Here is a 20,886-nt window from a genome sequence, read left to right as displayed (position 1 = left end):
TCCTTGTCTTAACATGATGAAAAAACCCATTTAAAATGTTGGTCAAAATTTATATATTCTTAATCTCGAAAAGCTAAAAATACTGCATAAATGGAAAGAGAGTATGATATATTTAAGATCACAAATATTAAGAATTTCTTTTCTTAAATTCAATGCAAGTCCCATATTTACAACCCACTAGAGTCAGAAAGAAACTTAAAATTAAGGGAAAAAGGTCACTGCATGGAAAGAAGCGAATCCCGGTTTTTTAATAGTGGGAACAGAACATAAAGATGATGATGAAGTCACATTCCCACTTAAGAAAGCTTTGTCCTTTTCATGAAGATTCCATTGTCAAAAACATACTAATAGTCATGGCATCGACCTTTACAAACACGTCATTAAATCTTCCACAGTAGTCTACAGAAGTAGAGTACTAGATGTACATGACAGAAATAAACACTATATATGATGTAAACTAATGGGGATGAAGAAGAAGAAGTGAAGGCAAGTGACAATGTCGGAGCTAAGATTTCAGGATCAGAGATTGGCTTTTATCTTTAATAGTCGTGATGTTAGCCCCGACTGCTTCACTTCTCAATCTCACTATCTGGTTTAATTTCTCATCTACTTTTCTTCACCATTTTCTCAATTTTATTACTCCTATATATATTCAACTTTTTATACAAGAGCTAAAGATACGTCTGAATTAAGGAGAGCTATGAATCGTCTATTCAGATCTCACCGCGTGTTTCTTTTATGAGTTTGGATCATGCAAATAATTGGTCTCTCTTTCATTTGATGTTTCTAGTAATATACTCTCCTATTAAGTTGATGGAGAGAAAACGATTGAGTAAGTACTAAAAATGTTATTTCTTGGAAAATGACAAGACGAATAAGGCCTGAGTTGAGAGAGACGGATATAGATAATTCATATAGCCAGGCACTATCAACTAGTTTGGGATTGAGTCTTACTTGATTAATTGATTTTGGTTCTTTTAATAATAATTGGTGTTTAACTGCACTAGTCCAAGGTATGAAGTTTATCCAATTCAAAGAGCCTGAAATCTTTGATTTGTAGCAGCATTTGGCAGGGTATGAATTTTGTGAAGCTTTTGGTGGTCCAGCTCCAGATCTAAACAAAGCCGTGCTACACAAGAATAGAAAAGGTACTTTTGCTGCTATACTCAGTATAGTTTCCTTCAAAAGAATTAGAGATTGGGCATTCAATGTTTCAGTAAAGGATTCACACATTCACTGTTTTCCAGTTCAAAAGGTGTACAACAGCGGGGCTGAGACAGTGGATGAAAATCTGACTTTAAATTCAGCACGAAAGTCGTTCTCACAAGCTCTCAAAGGTACTTCAAACCTATAAAGGTTTTCGAAAGAAAAGTTTAATTCAGGTTTAGTCTCCTTCTTCAGCATCATGTAATTCGATCAAAGCAAGCCAATAACAAAATGGAACTCTGATTACTTTTTCTTTTCATTTGGTGGTTTGTGTATTCATGTGAATAGAATGTCAAGACCGACGGTCTAGATGCGGATCTCTATTGAAGAAATCAGATAGGCGAAAAAAGTATTTGCTAGATCTAAACAATGCTGTGATTAACGCAAAACACTCTTCTTCTCTGCGTACTGGAGTCATGAAGAACACAACTGTTACTATGTGTGGAGCTGGTACATTTCCTAGTCCTGGAACACCAAATTATCGGCATTCCAGTGTTGGCATTCAGAAAGGCTGGAGTTCGGAGCGTGTGCCATTGTATTCGGCTTCCAATAATTGGAGTCAACGCAATACTGCATTGTTGCCTAATAATACTGGAAGGGCATTACCTTTCAAATGGGAAGATGCAGAGAGATGGATTTTTAGTCCAATGTCAGGATATAGTTCTGTTCAGCAGCCACAGAGGCGGCCTAAATCCAAAAGTGGACCTCTTATTCGCCCTGGTCGTGCTTACTATTCATTTTATTCTCCAGCACCTCCTGTTTTGAAGGGAGGAAATGGCGAGGACTTATTAGCCGACTCTCCATTTTCAAGTGGAGTGATGGCTACTGATGGTTTGTCAATTTGTACTGGAAGCAACTTAGGTGGTGGAAACTTTCCTACAAATGTGGAGCCGTGCATTGCAAGATCAGCTAGTGTACATGGATGTTCTGAACTGATCGGTCTATCAGCACTGTCGGAACCCCAAGGTATTATTTACCATTGTTTGGTTGGTTTGGTGCTTGTTAAATCTCATTAGAAAGTTAAAAATTGATTTAAACAGTAGCATCACTATTTGTCAGGCTAAGCCTGTGGCAATGTATCATAATTTATGATGTGTTAATACCCAAAAGAAATAGGAAAAAGGAAGAACAAATGGCAGGAGAAACAAACAGAACAGACAGAGTAATTGGTTATAATACTAGATTTTTTTTTAATTTTTTTTTTTCTGTGTGTGTGGAGGATAGGGGATCTGCATTTCTACTAATGGAAGGTGGTTTACATCTGAAGGCTCTTAATGAAATCTTTAAAAGGTTAAGTTCAGTTTTCCTTGTTTTAAAGAGTCATAGTTGAAGGGATTTCACAATTTTGTCTGAAGGAAGGTGTCTTGTTGAATGTATGTCTATAATAATCCAAAGAAACAGTGACCAGAAATTGAAAGAGGAAAAGTATTGTTTTCTGTTGTTACTTCAGAAATTCACAATTATCTATCTTAAATTGAGGCCTTGAGACAGAAAATCTTCGACAACGATTGTTATGAATTATGAGGATGACGTGGGTGACATCTCAACAGCCACGGTGGAAAAAACTATTCAGCCCAATGCAATTGAATTACGAAGAAGTACACGTGTAAAAGCTCCTTCTAGAAAGTTAGCAGATTTTATAGTGACAACTGAGAGGGCAAAAACGTGAGGAGGAGCATGTGAAGACAGTGTTTGTTACAAATAGCTGTTAGTAGCAGAGCAGTAGGCATCATTGCTGTATTGAGTATTTTCTCTATTTTCCTCATCCCCTTTTCTAGTCTATCTCTCACCCCCTTTCTAATCTTCTTCTTCTCATCCCTCTGTTAAACCTTCAGTGGTTTCCCCCATCCTTACTTTCAGTTTTATTGTAATTCCTTGTTGAGTATTTGGAATACTAATATTACCAAGTTGACTTGGAATCTGGTTATTATTTGCTTCAACGATCACTTAGCTATATCTAATAGATTCCTTGATTAAGAAGTTGTAGTCCACTGCTGAACTGAAAAATAAGTGATGATTGAGAAATTGATCCAAATTGAAGTCTTATGGTTTATCAAAGAAGTGCGAATAAATTAAGAAGTTGTTGGGGTCCGGGGGATCCGCTCTTCATTAATCATATATGGTACATGTTCTAGCACCTTGCATCAAGCTCAACATCAACTTCCTTTGTGTAGAATATGCTCTAGCACCTTGCATCAAGCTAAACATCAACTTCCTTTGTGTAGAATTGCTATTCGGAATACCACTTACTAAGATACATGAGAGAGATTGCCAGCCAAGCCTTCATATATTCCAGACTATAGATTCTGCACCATCTGTTTGTAAATCATAAAATCACAACGTGATATTAGATACTAGTTGTTGGGCTAAAACAACCCAAAGATATTCTTAACATGGTGTAATATTGTCTGCTTTGGGCCAAACCAGCACGTTGTTTTCCAAAAAGCCTCACACCATTAAGAGTATCAAACACTTTATAAGTAGTCTAGTTTTATTTTCAATTTTTCATGTGAGACTTTGTTCACACACACCCAACATTGTGTAATTCAACATGATCAGCTTTGCTATAACATATGCTGGTCTAGAACTGTGGGAACTTGTTATGCCACTAGCAATTTCCTATTCTTTAGTTTGCCGTTTTTCTCCCTCCATGTGCTATTCTGTTATTGGAATCTTGAGAATTGTGAGTCGTATAATCCCTTTTAATTGTGTTTGTCACTAATTTTTTCTTTCTGTAGATGAGGCCAGTGGTGATACAGAGGATGCAGCCACTGGAGTGATCTCAAGGAGGGATATGGCCACGCAGATGAGCCCCGAAGAAAGTCCTCCTTCATCTCCATTGAGACAATCATCCTTTTCACACTTAACTCCATCTGTGCTATCAATTGAAGAATCACAGGGCCTCACTTCCTCCAAAGCACAAGTGAGAGATGTGCCAGCTGAGGAACAGGTTACTGTGACCTCATGGTCAAAAAGACTCGAAATTGAAGACTGGAAACTGAAAGCTGGGGAAATCCATTCTTCAAGTTGGGAAGATTCTGACACCACGAAGAGCGTCTCAAAGTAAGTGATGCTATTTTTCATGTAAACTAAAATAGGAAAAGTTTCAAATCTGATCATTCTTATGTATAAAAAATGCTACTAGTATTCAAAAATAGGAAAGGATGAGTACGCAGTTCCTTGTCAACTAAATATTACAAGGGTCCTAAAACTGTTATCTTCTATCTGCCATTAAATTGGTATGCTCAGTCTATTTGATTTCCCAATCTGTTGTCCTTATCAAAAATATCCTTAAGCTATTCTTGTTATTTATTATCTCTCCTGTAAAATAATCAAGGATTAGGAGGGAAGAGGCCAAAATTAGTGCGTGGGAGAACCTGCAAAAGGCAAAAGCAGAGGCAGCAGTAAGGAAACTAGAGGTTGGTCTTAATTTCATACCACCCTGATGCATTTTCAATACCGCAAGTTTCTTATATTGGTTTCTACATTCACGATTCATCAATATTTCTATGGTTCCATTTAGTGTATAAATAATAGTTGTGTCTGAAAGGTTAAAAGTTAACTTTGTAAACTGGGAAAGGCAATTTATTGAACCGCTAAACCATCCGTTGGTCTGCTCAAGTGAAACCTTACTGCTTCCTAGTGTGAGATAAGTTCTATTTTCAAGAAGTGAAGCAGCGTTCAAAGATTGGTTGGCCTAGAGAACTAGGCTAGTGTAGAAATGAAGGTTTATGGTCATACCTACAAGTTGATAGATGAGCAATGGATTCTATAAATGATTTAATTATGTTAAAAACAGATAAAATTGGTGGTGAACGATGGATTTTCTCTCTGGGTGTCCAAGAAATAACTGAAGTGATAAGGTGACACATTATTATGGTTTGACCTTAATGATGTGGAAATCTTGCTGCTGAAGGATTTCTCTGGGATTTGCGGTTGCACCATAAAAGAAAAATGATTTCTCTTTGAAATTCAAGTAATGCTAACTCTGAATTATAATGCAGATGAAACTGGAGAAAAAGAGATCGTCGTCTATGGATAAAATTATGAAAAAACTTAGATCAGCACAAAGAAAGGCCAAAGAAATGAGAAACTCAATGTTAGCTAGCCAGGGAAGTGAAGTTGCAAAATCTGCTGATACGGCCTTGTCTTTCTATCTGACTCGCCAACTAGGTTCTTTGAGTGGCTGCTTTACATGCCATGCATCTTGATATTCTTTAAATCTCTACTCCCAGTGTTAATGAGCCTCCATAAAAGGTACAGTCTTTATCTAAGGTCTTTTTGGATTCAGATTATCTTGCAGATCGTGAATATGGTAAGATTTTGCCTTCCTGATGTATTTTTTGCAGTGAACAGTCGGATCATCTAATTTTGAAGATGTAATCTGGTGGGTTGCAAATGTGGTCTGTCAAGATTATATGCGAATTCAAGATCTAAAGCCAGTCAGTTTAGAACAATGGTGGACCTACATTGGCAGTGTTGGATGCTCAACACCCATTGTTTTCGGACCCAAACACTATTTATTTATATCTGAAACTAGTAATGCATCCAGATCGATTGACTGATCACGCAATCTGATCAGTAGTAACCCATCAAAGTAGTTGAGCATCCATGATTTAAAAATCCTAGCGCTGGTTCAGATTGAATGGAAGTTATACATCTTAAATGGTTTCTTTTGCATAAATATATATACACATAAATAGTTCAAGCTGCAAGATTCCTTAAGTCATATTCTTGGATGAATCTATATGTAAGATATTGGCAAGAATTCTGTAACAAATCTGTGTCACTTTGACTTGATTTCTGAAGGCAGTTTTAAAATCTGTTTAGACATTTTCCATTGCCTTCTCTTGATTGATGAAGTTCCAGTGGTTAGAGGGATAGATTAATTTCAAGCCTGAACTTTACTCCTCCTATTAGTATAAGTCAAAAAACATATCATTAATCACTGAAATTTATGCATTATATTAGTAAAGTCACAAAAATATTTCTTGTATTGTGAAAAACATTGATACAACGGCGCATGAAACCCGTTCCCCCACAAACATAATCAATTGATACATTTGATTAAAATAACAAAATAAGACAGTGATAACAATAGAAAAATTAAGGCACAAAAGTTTATGTAACACTTTTATTGGGTAACATTGTCCACCAAGATTTGGATAGATGGGAAGAAGTCAACTAGTATTTAAATAATTGATCACTAGGCCACACCTGTTTTCTCATTACTCTTTTTTTTTTTTCACGAATTTCTTACAACACAAAATAGAAAACTTAATTTGATCCTGCAATAGTTTCTCCATTCATCACTGCACAAGCTTTGATTGAAAAGAAAAGGAAGAAGTGATCTCCTTGTAGGCAAAAATTGCCAACTTTATCTCACCACTTACCAACTTGCATAACTAGTTTGTAAATCCAACTTTATAATTCAATTAGTCAATTTGTCCGGGCTTCGCGTTGTCGTAAGTCTTCTTCAAACTTACTGTTGACACCCAATTTTGTCCCGCCTTCCCAAAAATATCTATTTACGTTTATAATATTTTTTGGCAACTTAAGAAACAATTATTTATATTTTACTATGATTATTAGCTTTTTATTAATATCAGTGTTTCATTATCCTATTGTAGTCACTAGCTGTTATTATTACCGTTACTACTACCACTATTACCATTATTATTATTATTATTATTATTATTATTATTATTATTATTACTATTATTATTATTATTATTATTATTATTATTATTATTATTTTGTTATTATTATTATTACCAGTATTATTATAATTCGCATTATAATCATTTCCGCATGTTTTACCATCTTATGCACACGCATCGCATTTTATTTTCGCGCAGTTAAATAATAGTGTTTATTTACTGATATTATCGCACGACTATTACGACGTCATATAATTTTATTTTTATCCGAGCACTAATAAATACATACTTTTATATTAAATAATATTTTGGCACACATTAATATATAATTAATTAAAATAGGTCTTTTATTTAAATTTAGAAGCCCAAATTATTTCTTTCATTCAGCCCATATTTTGAATTCATCTAACCCAATCCTATGAGACCAGCTTGCTACCCGTTAATAACCAGCCAACATTTTAATTCACTCAACCCACTACCATTAATGACCTAGTCCATTAGCCTCTTAAACCCGACGACCCGACCCGAGTCCTTCAACAAAATGAACCATTAGGTTTTCATCTCCTCTTCAGATCCGCCCCCCCCCCCCCCCCCCCCCCTTGTCCCTCTCTCTTTCTCTCCACTTTCAGCAAATCCCTAATGCCCTTTAGCCGTGGACAAGAATTGTCCCTTCCCCTTTCCGTGCAAAACTCGTCTGTTTGCGAACCCTAACAGACTCGTCTTTTTTCCCTTCTCCTTCTCTTTCTCTCATTCAACACATATAGCAAATTCGCAGAACTTCTTTCGATTCTACAGGCCATGCATGGCCATTTTGGGGAAAGGAATTAATGGCTCGTCCTTTCCCCGTCAGGCTCAACCGTTGTAAGTTTTGTTGCTTTCTTTCTTTTTCTGTTTCGACCTGAAACCGCCTTAATGAGCTTCGTCGATTTGCGAAGTTGAAATCGTTTTCTTATCAGTCTTTTTTTTTTTCATTTTCGCGGGACAAGTTTAATGGTTTTTGTTTTCTTTTCTTTGCTTCTGATCGATGACAGAAGGAGCCTCCTAACGTTGTTGACCGAAAAAACCCTGCCCAAAATTTCAAATCCCAGCCCAAACCCTAATCTAAATCCTATAAATAATCACTAGTTAGGTCGTTGAAAGGAGAGTTCTTCAGCCGCGAAAATTCCCTAAAAAAAAAAAAGGGTTCTTTTAGGCGCCTCAATTTCCCCCTAAAAATATTAACTCACTACTTTCTTGATATCTGAAGCGTCGAATCATTTGTTTTATTCTCATTTTTTGCTCATGTTACTGTTTCGCAGGAGATTTGAAGTGTTCGAGGGTATATCGGAGATCCCGAACCTAGTTCGCTGCACTCGAAAAAGGTAAACTTATCTCTCCTTTAGTTATTTCTGCATTTATTGGTTGTTTTCCTTTTTCTGTTTATGTGTTAGAAGATAGCCATGTTAACTGCTAGTTTAGGATATATTTATGTGTGTTAATTGCTATCTTTGTTTAGTTATTCTTAGTAGTAGTAGTTTTCAAGCATGTTCATATGCGTTACTTACTAGGTTTTAGCTCTGTTTAAGTTCCTTTGTATTGTTTAGTTGGTAATTTAGCATTTGATATGTCTTTAGGGCAGTTTTTAGTATGCCTTGGTTCCGATTTAATCCATGTCTAGGTAGTGTTACTCTGTTAGGCTGATTCATGCTTTAAGAACCTATGTGATCTAGATATGTGACCATTTTTTATATGTTACTGCATTAGTTGATTTGTACATGGTTAGCTTGGGTCAAATGTGGTAGGCTTATGTGTGGTTAAAGGCTTGTCAAGACATGGAATCTAGGCATTTTGAACCTATACTAGCATCATGTTAGGGGGCTGCTATGTGCTTATTTAGTTTAAGGTATATGAATTGAGTTTGCCCTTGTTAGTTTTGTTTTAAGTTTCCTGCTGTCTGAATATCATACACCTTGCATGTTACCTTTGGTTTGAGGTCTAGCATGCTCACTATTTGGATCGAATAAACAACATGACCCCTTTTGTTTGGATCTGTGCATTAGCCAAGTGAAATAATGATCAACATCTTGCATACTGTTTAAAATTGATCCGAGTAACCTCAGCATGTTCACCTAATCTATGGTTGACCAATATGTTAGTATGAGTATCTATAAACCTGTGATATGTGATATTTTTCCCTCTTTAAAATACTGGTGATGCTTGTTGAGGTTGGTTCTTATGATAAAAATAGTCCAGGATTAGCCTTTGAGTTTGTTGTGATGTCTGCTGTCAGATGTATACTCATGTTTCCATGCTAATGCCATATTTTTATGTTGTATGAAATTTGATAGTACCTATACTAGTTCTAGTTGTCTTTACTGTGTATTGGTGGTGCTGTATGGCTATTTTTAGGTTCAAACTGAGACTTAGATGTGCATATAAGAGTTGAATCAAAAGGCACTGGTTTAGATGTTCGTAGGGATTAGTTCTTTTCACGTAAAGTTTTGCCTATTTACTATCATCCTCATCCTTGTTTGAGTCATGTCTTGATCTCTGATTTTTCTTGCTTAACTCTGAAATACTGCCATCATTGATGATTATGCTTGATCTTTGAAAGCATAGCAACCTTATTTGTCACTATATCTTATGTCCCTCTATGCCTATTACTATGTTAACTTGTCTTGAATAATTGAGTTGGGGTTGGGCTGCTGCACTTGTTAAGTTTTTTTTTTTTTTTACTGTTTTGTTTGGGAAGCCGTTCATATATTCACTAAAAGCAGTTTGCTGTTTTAATTAAGTCATTAGGTTGTTAATGGACTGTTGTAATATGTTTGGGAAGCCGTTAATATGTTCACTAAAATCATGTTGTGTTGCTATCTGTTCGATTTTCTTTATGATCCTTACATTATAAGCATATCGTGTTTGACCGAGTCATGTGTACCTATGTATATAATCAGTATATTTCATTTAAGCACGTTAATGGGGAGGTTAGATTGGTCATTATGGATCAAGCTTGAATCCTCCCCGGTGTTAGCCATGCCTGGGATTCATGAAATCCCTTGGAACTTGTGCAACATCGGGAAGACGGGGGCAAAAGCTTTCCGATATTAACCTTCTATACATCCTTATAAATGTGTATACATGAGGTATACTTAAATATACACAGTATATACATAATCTACTGATCTGTTTTGAGTGTACATTTTATATGTTTGACCTTACTCATTGATTATATACTAATCCTTTTCTTTTCATTTTATGCATGACCATCGCATATGAGTCCGAGGGACTCGTCCTCTTCCGCATTCGGTGTTGGGCTAAAGCCCAACGAAACATTCTTCTCTCGTGTCAGCCTGTTCGCAGCGAATATAAAAAAAAAAGACTTCTGGGTTGAGCCCAACAGCAGCAGCAGATTCGCAACAATCGGCCTAAATAGGCCGATCCATTTAATTTTTTGTCCCTCTTCTACCTTATTTTATTATTGTATTTGATTTGCATTGTATGACTAACACTTTATCATATTTTTGTCTCTTAGCTTAGATGAATTATAGGAGAATTAGTGTGGATAGTGTTAGTAGTGATGGGTAGTTAATTTAGGGGAAAACTAATAGTTAATTTTACCGGTTTCGTTCTCTTCTTTTTATTTCTAAAAATTGTTTATAATGCCTATAATATTTGCTTTTATTAAAACAATTGATTTTCAAGGGCGTGAAGCCGTGAACACATATTTTGAATTAGGATCAAGTTTTCATTCTTACTATCTTGGAAATTTTAAAGCATTACTGATACGCAAATATGAACTCGAGTATATTTTATAAATAACTCTTCAAGTTTGAATCAATCACGCATATTTTTAGCTACACATAGTTAATAAGAAATAATAAAAGGGAGAAAGAAAACTCACCTCTTTTTGCATCATATTCATAAAATAAATCTAGATTTTGTTTACATCGCTATATTCACATAACGTAATTTTTATCCAAGGCTCCAATTTGCCGAATCTTCTTTTAAAAGCTATTACTTATATTTCATTCCTTATTCGAAATTCACGCAAGGTGTAGTGGTAATATTTTTATAAAATTAAAACGTATGATTTATAAGATTGATTTTTGGCCTTTTAAAAAATAAATATTTTTCTTATGCAAGTTAGAAACGCATTATATTTGCAAAAGTTTCACTATGTTAATTACGTATATGCATTTTATGAGACATCCTTCTTAAAATTACTTATAGAATATTACTTACCATATTTTTCGATATTAACCTAAGTTTGGACGGTAACCATAATTAATGGATTCTAAAGGATGCCTAACCCCTTCCCTTTAGGATAATCTAGAACCCTTACCTAGAATCCCGCTAATTAAGCAGACCATTAACGGAGGTTTAGTTAGGCTTTACCTAGGTTAATAAATTAGGTGTCCTAATTCACCGTTAAGCTAATTAGGTGGCGACTCCTTAAAATAAAACAAATAGGAATCACCAATATGTTGTACTCCTACTTTAACCCGTTTAAATGAGGTATAACAGCTTGGCGACTCTGCTGGGGACTTTAGGTTCTTGACCATCACAAACTTAGGTTAATAATTAATTGGATGTTTTGGGTGTTTTCTTTATTTTGCCTTATTGTTGCTTTTATTGTTTTTCTTTTGTGCTTTTAAGTGACTGTTCGTTATGTGAACTTTTTCTATGTTACTGCTTCCCTTAAACTGGAATTCCGTTCATATTTCCTCAATTTATGGAAAACTCATACTATCACACGTACACGCGAGGTGTGTTTTGCACACCCGCAAATTTTTTCAAAATTCAAAAATTTTAGGAGAGTTGGCATAGACGCGGGGTGTCCGAATTCCGGTGACCGCGTAGCCTTCTCACTCGAGTAGTCCACTCGGGAACCTTGTGTCTAGTAAGCCAAATCTTAGAAAAACATAGGATAGAGCTATGCCACCAATTCTATTAGGTCATGCATGCATAAACCTTAGGTGGGTCGGTCTTAGGTATCGACTCCACAATTAGGAAACCTACCAAATTGTCGACGGGTTTTCATAACCCAACGACCGACAAGCATATTATGTGTAACGTGATAGTGATAGAAGGATCCAAGCCTAATCATGACACGTCGAGTTTGGAAAATCATTTCTTTTTCTTTTTTGTAGGATGGATTTCGTCCTACAGAGCCCCAAAATTAAGATGGTCAGTGGCGTCCCGAGCAAGCTGAGGGTCTGGTGGGAAGATTTAGACTTGGGTAGTAGACTGGCGGTCACAAGAATGTTGAAGTTCCTCCCTTCGCTGTTTCAGATCACTCCCGACAAACACATAGTTAGAGCTTTACTCCAATTTTGGGATCCCAACCGAGTGGTCTTCAAATTTAAGGACTTTGAGCTTACACCCACGTTGGAAGAAATAAGCTATTTCATGAACTTAAAATACCAAGGGAGGGGTCAGATTATCCCGCACAGCCAATCGGGAAAGAAATTTCTCCACTATGTAGGGTTGAAAAACACTAAGGAACTTCGATGCTTCGTGAATAACTGGGTATCATTGGATTATCTATATGAGAGGTATGGTCGTCAGGACGGGTACAAATTGTTCAAGAAGGAATTTTCGTGCACTCCTGCTCATTGGCAAGCTAGACGACCCATTGTATTCGCTGTCGCCTTACTTGGGATTTTGGTATTCCCACGTGAATACGGCAAGATCAGCACTTGCATATATTTTGTGGCTCGAGCACTCTTTGAAGGGGTTGATGGCGCGCAACTCACTTTGGTTCCGATGATTTTGGCAGAAATACTCCGGGCTTTGGGAAAGTGTAAACGGGGAGAAACAAGTTTCTTTGAGGGTTGGAATCTTCTCCTCCAGATATGGGCAATGGAGCATTTCTATCAACGCCCGAATATGGCAGATATATGCTTTAGTGAGTCAAACAAAATTGGTAGCTTTTATGAAAGGACGAAACCATTCGTATCTCCGGTTGGCACTCACGATTGGTATGAGTTTTTAGCTTCCCGAACTGGTGATCAAATCCAATGGAAGTATCCTTTGCTACCACGTACCACGGCTTACATAAGAGGAAGAAAGCTTTACTACATTGAACTTAGTGGGTTGAAGGACCTCCAGCCATACGCCCCGGTACGCGTGCTTTGACAGTTCGGTATAGATCAAGTAATCCCTCTCCAAGCTGACATGAGCGGTTCTGAAATCCTTTTTGGGCCGGACTTCAGAGTTCCTAGAGCTGGCCTAATTCTCGATGAATGGGTTAACATTGATCCGATAAGCATTGGGGCTGGACCAGAAGGAGGTATTCCAGAATATCATGCATGGCTGCAAGAAGATTATGGTAGCATAGAGCCTAGCCCAGCAGGCGAATCAGGTTTCGAAGACAAAGTGAAGACAATTTGGATAAAACATGCTCGCTTGGGGGCCATGGTGGTCACTCCCGAGATGTGGGCTCAAATGGCGAACATAATCCAGTATTTGGGGAATACGGGAGCAGGGCCTAGCAATGATGGAGCATCATCTTCAGCTCAGCCGCCAGCATGATCAAATGCAAAATTTTAGGCCAAGTTTAGGATTGTCTTTATATTATGCTATCTTTGATGTATTATGGTTTATTTAATGTACTCGCTTTTATTTTATTCCATGAATTTTGGCCTCTTTATTTCCAAACTCAAATGTCTCAATTAAATGGCTTGGATCACTCTATCATAATTCCGAATATTTGGCGCGAGGCCTACCTCTGGCACAAAAGAGGTCCCGTGCATAATAGGTCGCGCTATGTTTGCTATATTTCTCTTTACTATGTGATTTGTTTGCCATGCAATATGTGTTTCTTTCAACGTTGTTTGCCCAATGTTCGCATTATTTAAGCATCAATCATTCGCACTATACTAACGCAGTTTTATTCATTTTTGACGGTTTTATTTTATTTTGATTATCCCCCCAAAGGTTGATTCGTGTTGACTGCGAACTGGCAGACCACCCGTACTTCACAAGATCAAAAGCACGAGCATCCAACGATATAAATGATTCAGGGGCATCTGAACAGATTGGCTTGGGACTTGTCACCGTTCCAAGAGACGAACCTGAGGCTTCGGGAGGAGGAAATGATTAACTTATCGCCCAATTGGTGCAGCAAATAGCCAACATGCAAAGTGAAATTGAGCGACTGCGAAATCTTACCAACCTCTCCATTACCCTCAACACGCCTCACCATGAACAAAGAACAAGTGCGATAATCCCGCTATCTTTTTCGCCTGTTGACTCGCCCGCCCCTTAGCCTTGTCCCTCAAACCCTCCACTTCACACAGTAAATCCATGCACTACCAATTCACCCCCATCCTACAGCAAACTAACCCGCAACAAACCATCTCACAACAATCAAATCCACAACAAGCCATCCCAGCACAGATTAACTCATAACAAACCATCCCGCAACAAACCACCCCGCAACAAACCAACATACAACAAACCACCCCGCAACAAAATGACGCGCAACAAGCCAACCCCCAACAAATTAACTTACAACAAGCCAATCCGCCACCTTTCATCACTCCCTATATTCCTCATCTTATTAAGAACAGACTGGCTGACTTCCTGGCTTTTTTTATTCAAAGAAGGCAAAGAAGCCTGCAGCTATCCAAACTACCCCACTTACCCAAAACTATCAAACAACTCAACACATACCATTGGCACACACCGCTAACCATAACACGTAGTATGTGCCACCGGTATATGTAGCAGAAGCTCAACCTTTCACTACCCAATTGCAGGCTATGCAGCATCCAGAGGTTGACCCTTATGAGAAGATGGAAAAGGAAGCCAGGGCGAAAGCACACGAGAATGTAGCAAAGGAGATTCGCAGTCTGAAGGAAGCAGTTAGAAACATCCAAACCCACAAGGGATGTGAAGGACTGGAGTATGAGGATCTGTGTATTAATCCTAACATCAAGTTGCCTGCTGGATATAAAGTACCGCAATTTGATATGTTTGATGGAAAAGGAAATCCTCGGGCTCACTTGAGATCGTACTGCGATAAGCTTGTCGGAGTGGGAAAAGATCAGGCCATTCGGATGAAACTGTTTATAAGGAGCCTGACAGGAGAGGCGCTCGATTGGTACACATGCCAAGATCCGTAAAAATGGAATAGTTGGGGAGAAATGGCACAAGAATTCATGGATAGGTTCAGGTTCAACACTGAGACTATCCCAGACCGATTCTACCTGATGAACTTAGAAAGGAAGTCGACGGAAACTTTCAGAGAGTATGCTATGCGTTGGAGAGCGGAAGCCGCAAAAGTCCAGCCCCCAATGGCGGAGAGTGAGATGACAACGCTCTTTGTACAGTCTTTAAAAGATGTTACATACTATGAAAGACTGTTAAGAGTCATCGGACAAAAGTGTCACACCCTGATCTTACTAGGGTGTGATGGGCACCCGACCCCATATTCAGAGCCGAGCGAACCCGCTGACTCTTATTACATACATAATCTCTTTGGGCCTTTAAATCGAATAAGAATGAAATACATAATAAAGCTTCCAGAAAATTTTCCTTCATCGTGCTCAAATCAATTATAATCTGTAATCATAATGGATCTGTAACATAATACTATAAGACACATCGGCTGATGGAGCCGCTTACAAGACTGACATTCTATACCCACGACTCTGTCTGCAAAGTCTCTAACTTCGAACAAGACGTCATAGCATAATACTCTGACCCGGCAACTCTCCAGGGGCTATTGGAGCTTGCCAATTTCTCTGGAACATCTTCTATAATGGCTTCTACTCATCTGGGTGTACCTGCGCGGCATGAAACGCAGCCCCCGAAGAAAGGGGGTCAGTACGAGCATTGTACTGAGTATATAAGGCATTTATGATAACATATAAAGAAGTATAAAAACCATAGGAATAGAGTATGACTGTATCTACTTGCCCCTTAAGGCGGAGTCATGCATGCTCATTCTTACCATTTCACCTATCACATATTCATAAATAACGGTCTGAATCGAATAACATCATTAGCCCGCGTCCGGGGTAATCATCCCACGCCGCCCACTAGTGGTGCTGCCCGTGCCATATAGACACGGTGTAATCATCCATTAGCTGCCCGCCTTAGCGGTGCTGCCCGGCTGTATAGGCGCGGTGTAATCATCCATAAGCCGCCCGCCTTAGCGGTACTGCCCGGCCGTATAGGCGCGGTGTAATCATCCATAAGCCGCCCGCCTTAGCGGTGCTGCCCGGCCGTATAGGTGCGATGTAATCATCACAACTTAAGCATGCATAAGAGCCCAATCAAAAGCTATAACTCCATCGGAGTGACGTAAGGTCGGTAACCTCCGATTATATTATAGAATAATCATCATGACCTTGTCTCACCTTGAAGGAGCAATTATTATAAGATGAGACTAGCAACGAATAACAGCGTTAAGAGAACATAGAACAAGAGCATAAATCTCATAAGGCGTCGCTTCATATACATATGCACATAGAACAAATTTTTAAGACTTGATGGGTACATACATAACTCGACACTTGAAGGCTCAGAAACAAGTTTCGGGTCAATCCGACTTAGTATAAGAAAGTTATGAGCGTTTGAAGTACAGAACCTTCTACGAACGTTTCAGAAGCCATTTTTGGAAAATCAAAGCAATAATCATACCAAGTACCTTTAAACATGAAATCATTCTTATCATAGTCATCATAGAAATATTCTCATCCTCGACATCATCAATGTCATTGTAAAACATATCCATCGTTATTGTCATAAGATCTTACAAAATCATAAACCTCTGTTTTGGTAGAATACAGACAATTTGAAAAAGAACATTTACGAGTTATCGGGAAGAGAATCATGCCTTGGAATCATAAACATCTAACTTTCGAAAACAAGGAAGATATGGAAACAATTATGAAGTCATAACATCGGAATCATGCCTTTGAAAGAAAGGGACGAGCCTTAACATACCTGCTCCACGTCCTATTAGCTACGTTTATTCGTCCAAGCTCGTTAGTCTACATTCAAGGAGATTTACATAATCATCAGAAACATTGTCACACACTTGTCTTAATCTTTCAAGTAAACTCACTTATAATTTGCCGAAATTTCGGCAGCATTTCCCCTGTAAATACACCATCCCCGAGAATCTAACTCGGCCAATTTATCAACAACAATCCGAGAATTCAACTCGGCCAAATTATCAACAACAATACCAACAATCATACTAACAATCTTCAACAATCAATCCAAAATATATTCTATCATTAACAACTCTTGTCACACAATTCAACGACATTTCATTTATATTCAACTCAATCACATATATTCAAACTAACACCAATGATCCCACATTCAAGTATTTACCCGAAATCACTCTAACATGATTCAAGAATACTTCAAACAATTCACATAATATTCCAAACAACCCAGTCAACATTTTACTTCACCCAAAACCTTCCAAATTCCACAAGAACACTAACAACACATTGCTTTTCTTCCAAATTCATTTACAACAACCCAACTTACAATCTTCCAAACACATGTCTCACTTTCAAATTCATGAATTGTATTTACAACCTACACATTAGCAACTCTATTCTTATAATTATAAGGAGCCATACTAATGTCACATTAACTTCTTCCATAACCCACAAACGACCACAACTTCATTTCCAACCATTAAACCCTCATTTTACATCATAGAATCCACAACTACAACAATCAAATACTAAATAAAAATTAGTTCATCATTCCTACACAACATAACATGTACACGACCAACACCCCAACACACTAAATTCATGATTTTTATTCATTTCTACACACCACAACATGTACAAATCACCCATAACATATATAAAAGGAGATTGAACCTTACCTTCCTCCATCCATCCTCTTTGCTCGGCTAGGGTGTATATTGCACCAATGAATGGTTTTATTGCTCCAATAACCACTCCATGTTAAAGAGGACGTTCCATTTGGTTGGAATACTAGAAGAAAATATTTTTTTGTGATCAATTTTCATGGCTTCAAATTCAACCATGGTGGCCGAATACTTTTTTTTTTTCTTCTTCTTCAAGCTTCTTGATTTAAAATATGACTAGGTCTTATTTTGTCATCAATTGTCTCTCTCTCTCTCTATATATATATATAGCTTCTATCAATACAAAATAGACACATATCCCTTCTCCATGCTTCTCCAACCTTCTTAATTTAAAGGATGAATATTTCTTAATTTGTCATCACTTGTCCATATATATATATATATATATATATATATATATATATATATATATATATATATATATATATATATATATATTGTTCCTACCTATACAAGGTGACACACCACACGACCACTTGTGGCTTCATGACCATATTATTATATTTTTTTTTTGAAATTCCCATTTTGCCCCTAGCCTTTCACAATATTACCATGAACCACTTTGTGAATTTTCCTTTTTACCCTTAGCCTTTCTCCATATTTCCTTACCAATAAACAACTTGTTCACTAAAATAATTTGGAAAATAGTCTTACCCTTAACTTCTCGCAATTATCTTGAATTATCTGAACGTACAAAATACGGGCTATAACAAAAAGTTTTCTAAAGTCATTAGAATGGGAGATTTCATAGAGGAAGGTATTAAAACGGGAAGAGTCACAAATCTTGCAGCCTTGCAAGCAACAAGTAAGGCAATTCAATCAGATTCAGCTAAGAAGAAGAGGGACGGAGTGTCCGCGGTCATACCATCCAGGATCGAAGACCGAACCAAATGTTAACCTACCAATACCCTTCATCTTAGCCTTCATACTACAACCAATACACCCAAGCCCCCTAGCCTTATTATCAACCTCCACCCACTCCCCATCCTGTTTACCATACCCAGCCAACATATTACTCACCTCGAACGCCTGCCCATCAAAGCCCATCACAATACCATCCAACCTACTCACCTCAACCCCAGTACCAATCGCCAAACCGTCCACAAAATACGCCCAGACCTCGCCCAAACTTTGAAAGAAAGCCAACCAAAATCTACACACCGTTAGCCGAACCCTTAGCCCAACTGTATGAAAGATTGAGAGCCGCAGGGATACCACAACCAATTCAGGGAAGAGTTCCTAATCCCCTTCCTGGATGGTATGACGGAACTAATCGTTGTGCGTATCACTCAGGAGTTACTGGACATGATACTGAAAATTTCCTTACTCTCAAGGACAAAATCGAAGCATTAATCAAGGAAGGGGTCATCCAGCTCAAAGGTGCTCCCCCAAATATAAACAACAATCTGCTGCCCAATCATGGTGATGCAAATGTGAACATGATTACCCTTGACGATGATTGCAATATGGAAGGGACTATTGTGCCGGTTAAGAAAGAGGGAAAGGTTGAATCATCAGCCTTTGTTGCTCCAGTGATCACGGTCCAAATGAGGGCCCCATTTGAAGTGGAAGTGCTCACTCCAAGGCCTAGAATCACGGCCTTAGTTGCTCAAGCACCTTCTTGCAACACCAAAGCAGTTCCCTGGAATAATCAGTCTGATGAAAAGGACAAAGCGAAGGGAAAATTGGTTGTGGAAACTGTTGCGGCCGGAATGACTAGATCTGGGCGGTGTTATGCCCTCGAGGAGGTAGCACGAGGAGCACCAAGCAAATAAAATGGCCAAAAGAAGGTTGTGACTGAGGCTGAAGTTGAAGAATTTTGGAGAAAAATGCCAACCAAAGAATATTCTGTTGTAGAACAACTAAAGAAAACACCAGCCCAAATTTCCTTATTGGCATTGTTGATGAGTTCTGAAGCTCATAGGAACGCTTTAGCAAAGGTGCTGAATGAAGCTTATGTCCCGGCTAAGACTTCCAGCGAGAAATTTTCAGCCATTGTTGGAGAAGTCCTTGAAGCCCATAAAGTTTCTTTTCATAATGATGAATTGCCACCTGAAGGTTTGGGGCACAACAAGGCATTGAATATTACAATCAAATGTAGGGAAAAATTCATTTCCAAGGTGTTGATTGATGGAGGTTCAGCTGTGAACATATGTCCTGTCACTACTCTCCGTGCTTTGGGAATTGATATCGGGAAACTTCGCGACAGTCAGGTGAGAGTCAAAGGTTTTGATGGAGCCCAAAGAGGTGTCGTGGGAGAGATTGACTTAGCATTGGAAATCGGACCCGTGGAGTTTACGGTGGAATTCCAAGTAATGAATATATCTGCTAGCTACAATTTACTGATAGGAAGGCCATGGATCCACATGGCTGGTGCAGTTCCCTCTACCCTACATCAAAGTTTGAAATTTGTCTGGAATCATCAAGAAATTGTGATCCATGGGGAAGGCAGCAATTCGATCTATCTTGAAAGCTCAGTTCCTACTATTGAAAGTGTAGAAAGGCTGGATGGATTTGTCTTCCATGTCAAAGAAACCATGTGTGCTGCTCAAGCTGAAAAGGTAAAATTGCGGCGCGTGCTTATGATGGTGGCTTGGGAGATGTTGAAGAATAGTTTCCAGCCCGGTCGAGGTCTCGGGTTGAACTTGGATGGAATCGTGGAACCGATTCAGTTACCCGGATAGAAGGACACTTTTGGTCTTGGATACGAGCCCACTCCCGAAGAAATTTCACTGGCTAGTCTCAAAAGAAGAAGTGATATTCCCTTGCCAAAGCCTGTTCCTCTCCTGAATCAGTCATTTTTCAAAGCATCCGCCACCCAAGCATCAGAAGAAGAACCTGAAGACATCCTCGTGGAAGGTCTCAAGAATTTATTCATTGCCGAGGAGGAAGCTGAATGCAACGTGGTTCTGTATGAATTTATTCCCGCCCCCGGTTCTCCGGGAGTCTTGGTAGACAATTTGTATTAAGTATTTGATGAAACAACATGATTCAAAACTGAGGCCTGAGTCGTGTTTATGCTTTTGTTGTGTTTTGCCTCCAAACTTTTGAAAGCTTAAATGCCAAATTCAAGCTATGCTTTTATTTATTATTCTGTCTTTATTTAATTATTTTTTCTTTTATTTTTCAGCAATCAAATTAATAAATCTGCCGATACTGTGAATGTGA

The 20,886-nt window shown here is 38.2% G+C and overlaps 1 protein-coding gene across 3 annotated transcripts; it reads left to right on the top strand.

Moving 5' to 3' along the window:
* The first annotated feature begins 240 nt into the window (after window positions 1-240).
* LOC132617580 (uncharacterized) lies at window positions 241-6,039 on the top strand. Of its 3 annotated transcripts, none has more exons than XM_060332620.1 (8): window positions 241-592; window positions 1,061-1,148; window positions 1,248-1,337; window positions 1,495-2,172; window positions 3,945-4,269; window positions 4,544-4,625; window positions 5,211-5,463; window positions 5,556-6,039. In XM_060332620.1, exons 1-7 carry the CDS (start codon window positions 497-499, stop codon window positions 5,415-5,417), a joined length of 1,566 nt encoding a protein of 521 aa, XP_060188603.1. In that variant the 5' UTR covers window positions 241-496; the 3' UTR covers window positions 5,418-5,463; window positions 5,556-6,039. The 3 variants fall into 3 exon arrangements, with proteins under 3 accessions (XP_060188603.1, XP_060188605.1, XP_060188604.1); XM_060332622.1 differs by having other exon boundaries at window positions 243-553; window positions 1,064-1,148; XM_060332621.1 differs by having other exon boundaries at window positions 244-592; window positions 1,064-1,148.
* Window positions 6,040-20,886: the final 14,847 nt, after the last annotated feature.

This window comes from Lycium barbarum, chromosome 11 (genome assembly GCF_019175385.1).
Source record: "Lycium barbarum isolate Lr01 chromosome 11, ASM1917538v2, whole genome shotgun sequence".
Taxonomy (NCBI): Eukaryota; Viridiplantae; Streptophyta; class Magnoliopsida; order Solanales; family Solanaceae; genus Lycium; species Lycium barbarum.
Note: the sequence above shows the minus strand (reverse complement) of the source record. Positions and strands in the feature narration are given on the sequence as shown.